This window comes from Plodia interpunctella, chromosome 19 (assembly GCF_027563975.2).
Source record: "Plodia interpunctella isolate USDA-ARS_2022_Savannah chromosome 19, ilPloInte3.2, whole genome shotgun sequence".
NCBI classification, from domain to species: Eukaryota; Metazoa; Arthropoda; class Insecta; order Lepidoptera; family Pyralidae; genus Plodia; species Plodia interpunctella.
This window is the reverse complement of record NC_071312.1, coordinates 1543267-1553966: the sequence shown is the minus strand read 5'-3', so window position 1 is coordinate 1553966 and position 10700 is coordinate 1543267. Positions and strand designations below refer to the sequence as shown.

At 37.7% G+C, this 10700-nt stretch overlaps 1 protein-coding gene across 2 annotated transcripts; it reads left to right on the top strand.

Moving 5' to 3' along the window:
* Positions 1 to 1449: 1449 nt before the first annotated feature.
* On the top strand, positions 1450 to 9401 carry LOC128678338 (chitinase A-like). 2 transcript variants are annotated; one of them, XM_053759801.2, is made up of 3 exons: positions 1450 to 1514; positions 5544 to 5598; positions 7572 to 9401. In XM_053759801.2, the coding sequence occupies exon 3, from the start codon at positions 7579 to 7581 to the stop codon at positions 9244 to 9246; it is 1668 nt and encodes a 555-aa protein (XP_053615776.1). In that variant the 5' UTR covers positions 1450 to 1514; positions 5544 to 5598; positions 7572 to 7578; the 3' UTR covers positions 9247 to 9401. The 2 variants fall into 2 exon arrangements, with proteins under 2 accessions (XP_053615776.1, XP_053615777.1); XM_053759802.2 differs by having other exon boundaries at positions 1460 to 1514; positions 5544 to 5606.
* Positions 9402 to 10700: the final 1299 nt, after the last annotated feature.

Below are 10700 nucleotides of genomic sequence, written 5' to 3'. Positions count from 1 at the left end.
AACGCCAAGTAGTAATATAAATGGAAAGAAGTAATTTAGAGTATTTATAAGTAATATAATTTGTTATTAGTTAATTGCATGTGATATTTTTCTGATTTACCGTGCTAATTTTTAATTAATAAAAAAATGGTCTAGTGCGAGCTGGATTCGCACACCGACGATTCCGAAAAATATCGCATTTTTCTGTACTTATTTACTTACATATTTACGTTTTACGCAAAATATGCAAAATAAATTATCCCTCGTCTTATTTTTGATCAAGTCTACTTGAAAGCTTGATTTTTCCACAGCTATTTGATATAAACTTGATAATTCTACGCGTTCTAGAGAAAAATGTTTCAACAAATGGACAGACGGACGGACATAACGAAGTGTATGGTTCAGTTTTTATCGTCTAAATGACGGACGGATAAATATTTTCGATTCAGTACTGTTATAACCTGTTAGTTTAGTTTTCAGTTTCATTAAAACTAAACAACATTTGTATCAATTAGGGATGGGACAGGTTCAAGTATAGGGTATGTAGTCATATGATAAATCAATTTATTGTCCCAAAATCCCTATTAGATACGAGCCCAGGGATCAATCATATTCAATCGAGTGATTCACAGAATTTAAATCGATTGTTATTGAAATGTATGTCAAAACACGATGTCTATAGGGTATTGTTCTAAGAAATAATAATTACGAGAACAATGATAGTATTTTTTTTACGAGTAATTAATTACTTGGAAGTGTGCACAGCTGGTATTTTTCTTTATTAGATTTTCAAAGTATTTGGAAACATGTTACATTCAAATTAATTACGGATTCTTTTTTCAAATTCCATAGTTGTCTCGTACTAGCTTTAACCCGCGGGTTCATCCACTTTTTTCGCGGGAATTATATTTTTTTCGGATTGAAGGGTAGCTTATATCCTTCTACGTGGGAAGAGAAACAGCAAACTTAATTTCGCATTTAGGTACAATGCAATAATTTTGAAAATAATAACGAGATGAAAATAATCTGGTGTCGAGCGAGAACTGGTCTTGGTCCTTGGTCCTTATTCCATAAAAAAAAATAACTTCTTGAGTTCTTCTTCTTGATAATGTATGGATCAAAATAATTTTATCGCGATTTCAGGTTTGCTGCCATATATTCAGTATCATGGACTGAGCATGTAGATAAAAGGACGCCAATGTTTAAAAGTCATCCAATATACTAAAGGATAAATAAACGTTAACTGTTAAACAAACGAAATCGACAATGAAACTCCCTCCAAAAATTGAATAAACAAAAGAGCCGCTGCGGTGAACCAAAGATGTTACTCATTCGGTCACGTACAAATCCACTATTCATGTACCCTAACAGAGACGTGCTAAAATGCGCCAGATACGCGCTTTCCATACTAATGTGAGCCCTTGAATGTACAGCCTAAGGTTTTCCTGGACGGAACTATTGTGTACCAACATTAGTATCGGGAGAGCCCGCGCCGACGCATGTGCGCACCGGTACGCGTATTTAAAAGTAACAGGGTACGATATCCGTGTAACAACACTAGCGCGTTCCAATTTTGAATTTCGACGACGAATAATTTCACCGTGTGCAAATCGGATTCCAAATTTTCGATCGAGATTTAAAAAAAGAACTTTGTATTACCAGTTGTTACACCGTTACGTGTCCCTTTGTAAATCGAAAACAGGGAATTTCGGCGTTTTAAAATTTTACACCCTATTTCAAAGACGTTAAGTCACAAAATTAAACGTTGCGATTTCCCAATTAGCATCGAGAATGATCACTGATAAGTGCGATCGTTGACCTCATAAAGTAGCATAACTGATTTTGTATCACAATTTTACCGTTCAAAAAACATATAAACAAAACCCTAAACGTTTTTATTTTTTTTTCTCTGAGATCGCTAATAGTGATGTGCTTCGCTGTCTGGAGCAGTTTTCAAACAGCTATTTTTAACGATAACCGTTATGTGTGATCGATTGGTGACATTTGGTGTTAACGGTCTTGGTGGATGTCTTTGTTAGTGGAAAGTTATGCAGTGTGGTTTAAATTAAGGCCGGTTACAAACGATATATTTTTATGGCTGTTTCGCAAAAAAATTGGTGGAAATCATAAATAAATGGGACGGAAAGAAAAACTGACAGGCGTACAAAAACTGATTTAAAAAGATTTCAGTTTTGAAGTATGGAATCCTAAAAATATCGTGGTGTACTAACATCGGAATTAGAAATTACATTAGAATATTGAATATGTATTTTGACTTGTCTGTAGATACAAAACCAATAAAAAAAAATAGGACTATATAGTACAGTCAACAGCACATCAAATCACCCTGCATAAACCTCTGTGGCGCGCTAATAGCGATTTATTTGCAATGAATTTGGATGGGTTGATGTGTTATGTTTTAAATAATACAAAAACGATAATAAAATAATAAAGAAAATTAAATCTGGCTGATGAGCTTCTTCCTATTTAAAAAAAGAACGTATTTTTTATGGCTCTTTCGCTCTAGATTCATTAAATAAATAAATAAATATATTAGGACAAATCACACAGATTGAGCTAGCCCCAAAGTAAGTTCGAGACTTGTGTTATGGGATACTAACTCGACGATACTATATTTTATAACAAATACATACATAGATAAACATCCAAGACCCGGGCCAATCAGAAAAAGATCATTTTCCATCATGACCCGACCGGGGATCGAACCGGGTCATTAAATCGATATAAATTCTCACTTTTTATTAAAATCGGTTAGAAAAATAAGGTTAACAAAACACGTTACAAAAACATGAATAATTTTTATCAATAAAAATATTAGCATGAAGAAGACCCAGGTCCGACCGAATGTCTATTCACACTTAGTAGTCCAAGACTTTATATTGGACTACTAAGTGTGAATAGACATTCGGAGAATAAATTTACGTATTAGTCTGCTAATAATAGCGAAGATTAGTATTTCCATCCTACGTATGTGTGTATGTTTGTTAATCTTTCACGCAAAATCTACTGGACCGATTGTTTTGAAATTTGGTACACGAGTAGAATATAACCTGGAATAACACATAGGGTATTTTTTATCCAGAAATTCCCACGGGAGCGAAGCCCCGGGTCGCAGCTAGTTGATACATACGTACAACAAGCGCGGGCTACATATTCTCCCATGGATCTTCTAAGAAGGCACTAAGATATAAGAACTCTCGACAGCTGATACGCAAATATAACTAGGGTTGAGACGTCGGCTGCTCCTAAAATACCAGCGAAATATTCAAAATTTAAAGATTAAAATTTGCGCGCAACCAGGCTTTGTGGCGTCACAGTCGACAATTCGACAGACGCTATTGAGAGAGAGACATCACTGGCGAGTCGATTCGCAGTGAGACGCGCGAACCAATCACATTATGTTGTGGTTGTTGATGCGTCACAATGGCACACTGTGATTGGTTAGCTGCATCTCACTGCGAATCGTCTCGATGATTTTGTAAATAGCATAGTCGCACTCCACACTCAGTACAACTAAATATAATTGTGAAAACAAGTTCTCGCTCGCCCTAACATTTTGCATCGCGCGTGAGGTCAACGACTCGAACTTGAAAAAGGTTCTTAGTTTATTGTATGCAAATACTTGCAATACAGCTTACTGAAGCCGGCTCCGCTCGCTCCCAATAGATCTGAACTTTGTAGATGCTATGTTACTAGGTTACCATTGTTTTGTATATGGGCCAGTGAAAATCTAAGCCATTTTTTTGTGCGCTCAAGAGGGACAGTGTTTAGCACTTTCGAATCATTAGAACCATGATTATAAAAGCGGGAAAATGTTGGTTAGTAGATATACTCGTATGCGCATTTTAGCGCGACGCGAAGCGGAGCGTGATAATAAAGATAAAATAATATGTATTGAGCAAGTGCGCGTGACTTAATACAAAGTTTTTTAAAACATTTTAAGGGGAATATTGCGTCATGTAAAAATGTCGAAAAAAAAACCACAAATGTAGAAATATTTTAAGATGTCTTTGGTATGATAAATATAGAGATTTTTAATGTATGACTGATTGATAGCCGTGTCATATGCCTTCAAATAACTTGTATAAAAGTTCTCGTAAAAACACACACTCGATAAGAAAGAAATAATGTCTGGTATAATGAATGTATTATTGTTACAAAACATTGTTAACGTGAATATGAAATTGTTTGACGAGAATGTTTACATGGCGGTCCCGCATGTAATATTAATAATTCTGTTCTATATAATCATATCGAGTGTGATATCTAACACTGGTGTCAGATTTTATTCAATTCGCCTAAAGGCATGACTTTTACGACTATTTAGCGCCATCTAGTGGCACGTAGTCGCATACATACTAGTGAACTAAACAGTCCACCAGTGTGCAGGTTTCTTCGCGATGTTTTCCTTCAACGGAAGCCAGTGGTGGTCTATGAAAACGATTATATATGAGTCAGACTGGTATATAAACTCATATGGCACGAACCTGAGACGTTTCGATACACAGACGGGCGTCTTAACCAATACACCACCACTTCATACATACATACCTATCAAACACATACTATTAGTCAAAGAGGAAGAAAACTGTAGACATGGGGTAGGTGAACACTAAAGTCATACATCTGTTAATTGACGTCATTGGAGAGAAGGTGAAGTTTGTTGCGCCGCTTCTTCTTCACCTGCACTATATGGAAGTCTGCAGTAGACTTAGTTTAAATAAATTTTTGACGTCAATCAGTAGTCAGATGGCTATTATCCTAGGTAGAATAAAGATTTTTGAATTTGAATTTGATGTATGAATTTTTTTTTGTAATTGGATAGAAATACAGGAAATTGAATCACAACAAATTGTAAATTAATCACCGTATATTATCGGTTAATCACCGTATATTCATTTACAGTCATTACTATAATCTTGTAGATAGAAGTATTAATTTTATCTAATCAATATTGACATAATATTTTTGAACTCATTTCAATTCAAAGAACTAACAAGTACAAAAAAAAACGTGTGTGGAAATTGAAAAATAAAACCAAATATATACAGAACTCTTTGTAGTGTGTTCAAAGCGCGAAAGTTTAAAAACACAAAAACAAATTATTGAAACAAATTACTTGATCTAAGTAACTTGGTGTATGCCAATGTTTGTGACAGTACTGCCAACTATACGACTTTTATGCCGGCTCCACACTGAACTCCGACGGATTTGGCATATATATAGGGTGACCTCGGTGGCGCAGTGGTAAAGTTCTTGCTACTGAACCGAAAGGTCCCGGGTTCGAGCCCCGGTCTTGAAAATGATCTTTTTCTGATTGGCTCGGGTCTTGGACGTTTATCTATATATGTATTTGTTATAAAATATAGTATCGTTGACTTAGTAATCCATGACAAGTCTCGAACTTACTTTGGGGCTAGCTCAATCTGTGTGATTTGTCCTAATATATTTATATATCTATGACGTTACGTTACGGAACCCATTATGTTCAGAATGCAACCCGCGCTTGGCACATTTTTTTACATATTTCTTTTGTATTTCAGAGCCTTCCGGAGGCTGGTCTCTACAAAAATCCTCTACCTGAAGACTGTTGAATAGGTAAATAAGTAAATATGAGAAAAACCGCGTTCGGCCTCTGATAAGACAACCTGTTAAGGCACTTTCGCGATGGTCAGCCATAGGATGGGTTGCCAAAAATATACAATGGCAAGATGTGGGTCACGGCTGTATTTGTAGTGATTGTGGTGTGAGTTTTCCGCCCTAAACAGCCTAGGACCAGTCCATTTCTTCCCGTTAACGTTGTACGAGGTAACTAAAGAATAAAATGTCTTAACAGCTCAACGATATTCCGGTTGACGTCTGGGCTTCGGCGCGTCACAGCCGAGGATGCGTTGCTCTAAATTTAATTTATAATATGCTGTAGTATTCCAAACCGAATCCAAAGTTCATCGAGTTGATTTAATTAGTACAGAAATTAATCAAAGCAATATATTAACTGTTGCTTGTATGTACAGATAATTAAATTTAGCACAAACTAATATTCGATATTAACAGTGATGTTACGAAATGTCAGGAGTTTGTAGCTTTTTGATTATATAATTTAAAATTTGACGTGAAAAATTTCCTAGTGGTCTTATCCTATCCTAATTCTAACCAATATAATAAATGTGAATGTTTGTTTGTTAACTCTTCACGCTTTATCTACACAAACAATCTTCTTGAAATTTTGCATACATGTAGTTTAAAGTACGAAGAAGGATGAAAGGTACCCTGATGACCTTTCATCCCGGAAAAATAACTGTTCCCGTGAGAAAATCTCGCAGGCGAAGCCGCGCGCAAAAGAACATATTCTCTATGATAAATAAAGCTTGAAAGGTCAATAAACAATCAAACTTATTTTTGCACTTGCCTATTGCTAATACTCCAGACTTTTCAAGTCATCTAAAGGCATCTGACGTGATTTACACGACTACCGCCAGTACATGAACAAACACTAGTGAAGTTAACATTCAAATAGTGTGCAGGTTTCCTCACGATGTTTTCCTTCACCGGAAAATACTTCACATTAAAGTCAGATCCGTTTACGGTTTACATGTGGCACGAGTAGGATTCGAACTTGGAACCGTTTACTTCCTGACCCAGTTTGTAAGAAAGTATTGTTTTTAATATCCATGTTATTTAATTTACACGAAAAAGTGTGAACAGAAAACATAAAGAACCTTAACCTGAATAAAACCTTTGTCAGAACTTGAACCGTTGTCAATAATGAATGTAAAAGTGGATTAGTAAAGACATGAATGATTTAATTTTGTTTGCCGAAAATATAATAATACTTAATTAAAAGTGATAGGTGCACTGGTGGTCTCGGGTTCGATCTCCGGAGAGGTCAAGATTAAAATGTTATTTTTCAAATTGACCTGGGTCTTGGATGTTTATCTTTTTATATGTTGTTTAGGGGTTTTTTTTTATAAACTGACCTCGGGGTTCGCGGCTTCACAACCCCGAATGCAAGCGAGATACCATCCATGCAGAGATGAGAGAGAAAATACTGTGAAAGAATGTGTCAATTAAAATATATAGAATAAAGTTTGCGTGATAATTAGTAATTACTCATACCTATTAAAGAAATTTAAAATGTATATAAAGAAAAAAATTGTTATTCATGAGAGTTTTCAAATCATCATTATAATTTTACTGGTTATGTTAAAACTAGTACAAATTCGAATCAGATATGTGACCACTTTCGATTTTTGAGCAAACATACGTTTGTATCTAGTTACATATCATCGTGTCAACAAGATAGCACAGACAAGGCGCGGCATAAAAAACTTCCAAAACAAATGATTAATAAACAATTAGATTGTCACCTTGACCGTTAATAACCGGGATAAAAATCTATGCTAATGATTTTTATAAGCTTGTATACTACAGCGTCGGAATCTGAACCATACGGGTTCTTAGCGGTTGGCCTACACTCCGCGCTATATAAAAGATAACACTGCTGATGCACCACCAGTTCGAAATCACAACGCTCATGTGACGTACGTACAACGGTTATTTTTATTTTTTAGAACCGGTATGGGGATCCAAGTTTACGTCGCGATTGTCGTCGGGTTAATCGTCTTGGTTGAATCAGCGCCCCCCGGCAAACCGAACCTCGGATGGGGAGAACGAACATTCGCCATTGTTGAAGTCAACCAAGCTGCCACTGCTTACAACCAGCTTGTCAAAAAGAAGGATGCTGCCGACGTCTCCGTCACGTGGAACGTCTGGTCTGGAGATCCAGCTGATAAATCAAGAGTGTTACTGAACGGAAAGGAATTCTGGTCGGGCAATGGCGGGGCTTCAGGCTCGGCGACATTCAAAGTCAAGAAGGGAGGACGTTACCAAATGACGGTGGAACTCTGCAACGCTGACGGATGCAGCTCTAGCGATCCCACTGACATCGTCGTGGCAGATACCGACGGCAGCCATCTCCCACCATTAGACTTCACGATCGGAGAGAGGAATAAACCATTCAAACAGACATCTGGTAAAGTTGTTGGAGCGTATTTCGTCGAATGGGGCGTCTATCCTAGAAAATTCCCGGTAGACCGCGTGCCTATTCCCAATTTAACCCATTTGCTGTACGGCTTCATCCCAATTTGCGGAGGCGATGGCATCAACGACAGTTTGAAGGAAATCGAAGGCAGTTTCCAAGCTTTGCAGCGATCGTGCAGCGGCCGAGAGGACTTCAAGGTGTCCATCCATGATCCATGGGCAGCTCTCCAAAAACCACAGAAGGGATTGTCTTCATGGAACGAGCCATACAAGGGCAACTTTGGCCAGTTGATGATGTTGAAACAAGCTAAGCCTGACCTGAAAATCTTGCCATCTATCGGTGGATGGACTTTGGCTGATCCATTCTTCTTCTTCACTGACAAATCTAAGAGAGATCGGTTTGTAGCTTCAGTTAAAGATTTTCTGGAAACCTGGAAATTCTTTGATGGTGTTGATATCGATTGGGAATTCCCTGGCGGTAAAGGCGCTAATCCCAACCTCGGCAGTCCCAAAGACGGTGATGTGTACGTAAGTCTGATGAAGGAACTCCGTGAGATGCTCAACGAGTTATCAGCTGAAACTGGAAAGAAATACGAGCTGACTTCCGCTATCAGCGCAGGTTGGGATAAAATCCAAGTGGTGAACTACAACGAAGCTCAGAAATACATGGACCATATATTCTTCATGAGCTACGACTTCAAAGGAGCCTGGTCAAACGACACTTTGGGCCATCAGACGTCTTTGTACGCGCCTTCATGGAGGCCAAAGGAGACTTACACGACAGATTTCGGTGTTAAATTCCTGTTAGCTCAAGGTGTGAGTTCGAAGAAGATTGTTGTAGGTGTAGCTATGTATGGCAGAGGATGGACCGGTGTCCAGAACTACACGGGTGATAATCCTTTCACTGGGATCGCCACAGGGCCTTGCAAGGGTTCGTGGCAAGACGGCGTAGTTGATTACAGGGATATTGCAAACGAAATAGCTCAAGGGAAATGGGAGTATCACTATGACAATGTGGCGCAAGCCCCTTATGTTTTTAGGAAGGCAACTGGTGATTTGGTTACATACGATGACGCGAGATCTGTTATTGAAAAGGGGAAATACGTAAGGAGTAACAAATTAGGGGGTCTATTCGCGTGGGAGATCGATGCTGACAATGGTGATATTCTAAATGCAATGAACATGGGTCTTGGGAACAGTTCGTGATGTGACAATGTGATTGTAATTGTAAGTTAGTATAATGGTCTCAAATGTATGTGTGTGTATGCGTTGTGATGAGAGTAGAGAGTTGGTTTTGTAAATCAAAACGTTATGGGCAAGTAATTGTGTTAATCATAAATAAAATTACAATTTAAAAATTATGTGTGATAGTATTACTTTTACACAGTTTCCTAATCTACTACTATTACCTATATATTATTATAAATAGGTAAGCGTTTGTGATTATGATAAGCATGACCTGATGGTGCACCCAGGAACGACTCCAGACGTGTGAACTCCCAAACGGTTTACGGCAGGGACATGATATTTTTGTTACACGTTGAATGCAATGAGATCTCTCTGACAACAATGAAAGCTTGTGTCAAAAATGTCATTTTTGTAAAAATCTTATTAGGTAGAAATTTGTGTAGGTAAACGAACAAAGACATTTTCGACGACCTCGGTGGCGCAGTGGTAAAGTGCTTGCCTCTGAACCGAGAGGTCCCGGGTTCGATCCCCGGGCGGATCATGATGGAAAACGATATTTTTCTGATTGGCCCTGGTCTTGGATGTTTATCTATATATGTATTTGTTATAAAATATAGTATCGTTGAGTTAGTATCCCATAACACAAGTCTCGAACTTACTTTGAGGCTAGCACAATCTGTGTGATTTGTCCTAATAAAAAAAACGCTGTCGGTATGTTTAATATAATAAAATTAAAAACTCGTTAGCCGCATAGTTTTATTGTGATCTATGGGAAAAAATGTCTAGGGAAAAAAACAAACAGTGACATTTAAACTAATTACTCATATTGCAACTGTTATATAATTGAATTATTATTGTCAGGTGCATTTACAAAGACTAGCGGAAATAGTGATATGTACTTTAAACATTGTCGTCTACGATTAACATCGTAATACTAGCGGCCCGTTCCGGCTTCGCTCGGGTAAAAACGTAATAAATTATACACCTAAAACTTCCCCAGGAATCACATTATCTATTAGAAAACTAGCATCAAAATCCGTTGCGGGTTGGGACGCCGCGAATCCCGAGGTCAACGGAATAAATAACCTTAAAATTTTTAAGATTTGACTATGTTTTACGGTCGGCCGCCTGTCTGACGTCAGCCTCCTTGGGAACTCAAAAACTGCTAAACTGATTTTCTTGCGGCACTCACCGTAGGCCGTTAGAAGAATTTTGGTCTATCAATTATTAGGCGGGTGAAGCCGCGAGCAAAAACTTTATAAAATACACAGTAAAACAGTTTTTTGTACAAAAACATGATCGCGTGAACGGAGATCAAAGCTCTTTGTCATTACGAGCTTTGGCCAGAACTGGACTTTTGTTAAAACGTCCATTTTGGTTTTTTTTTTGCCGTGTAGGTTTGTAATAATAAGAAAGATATTGAAAGAAATTGGTCAATTTACAGTTTGGCTGAGTGAGGTTCAACATCTAAT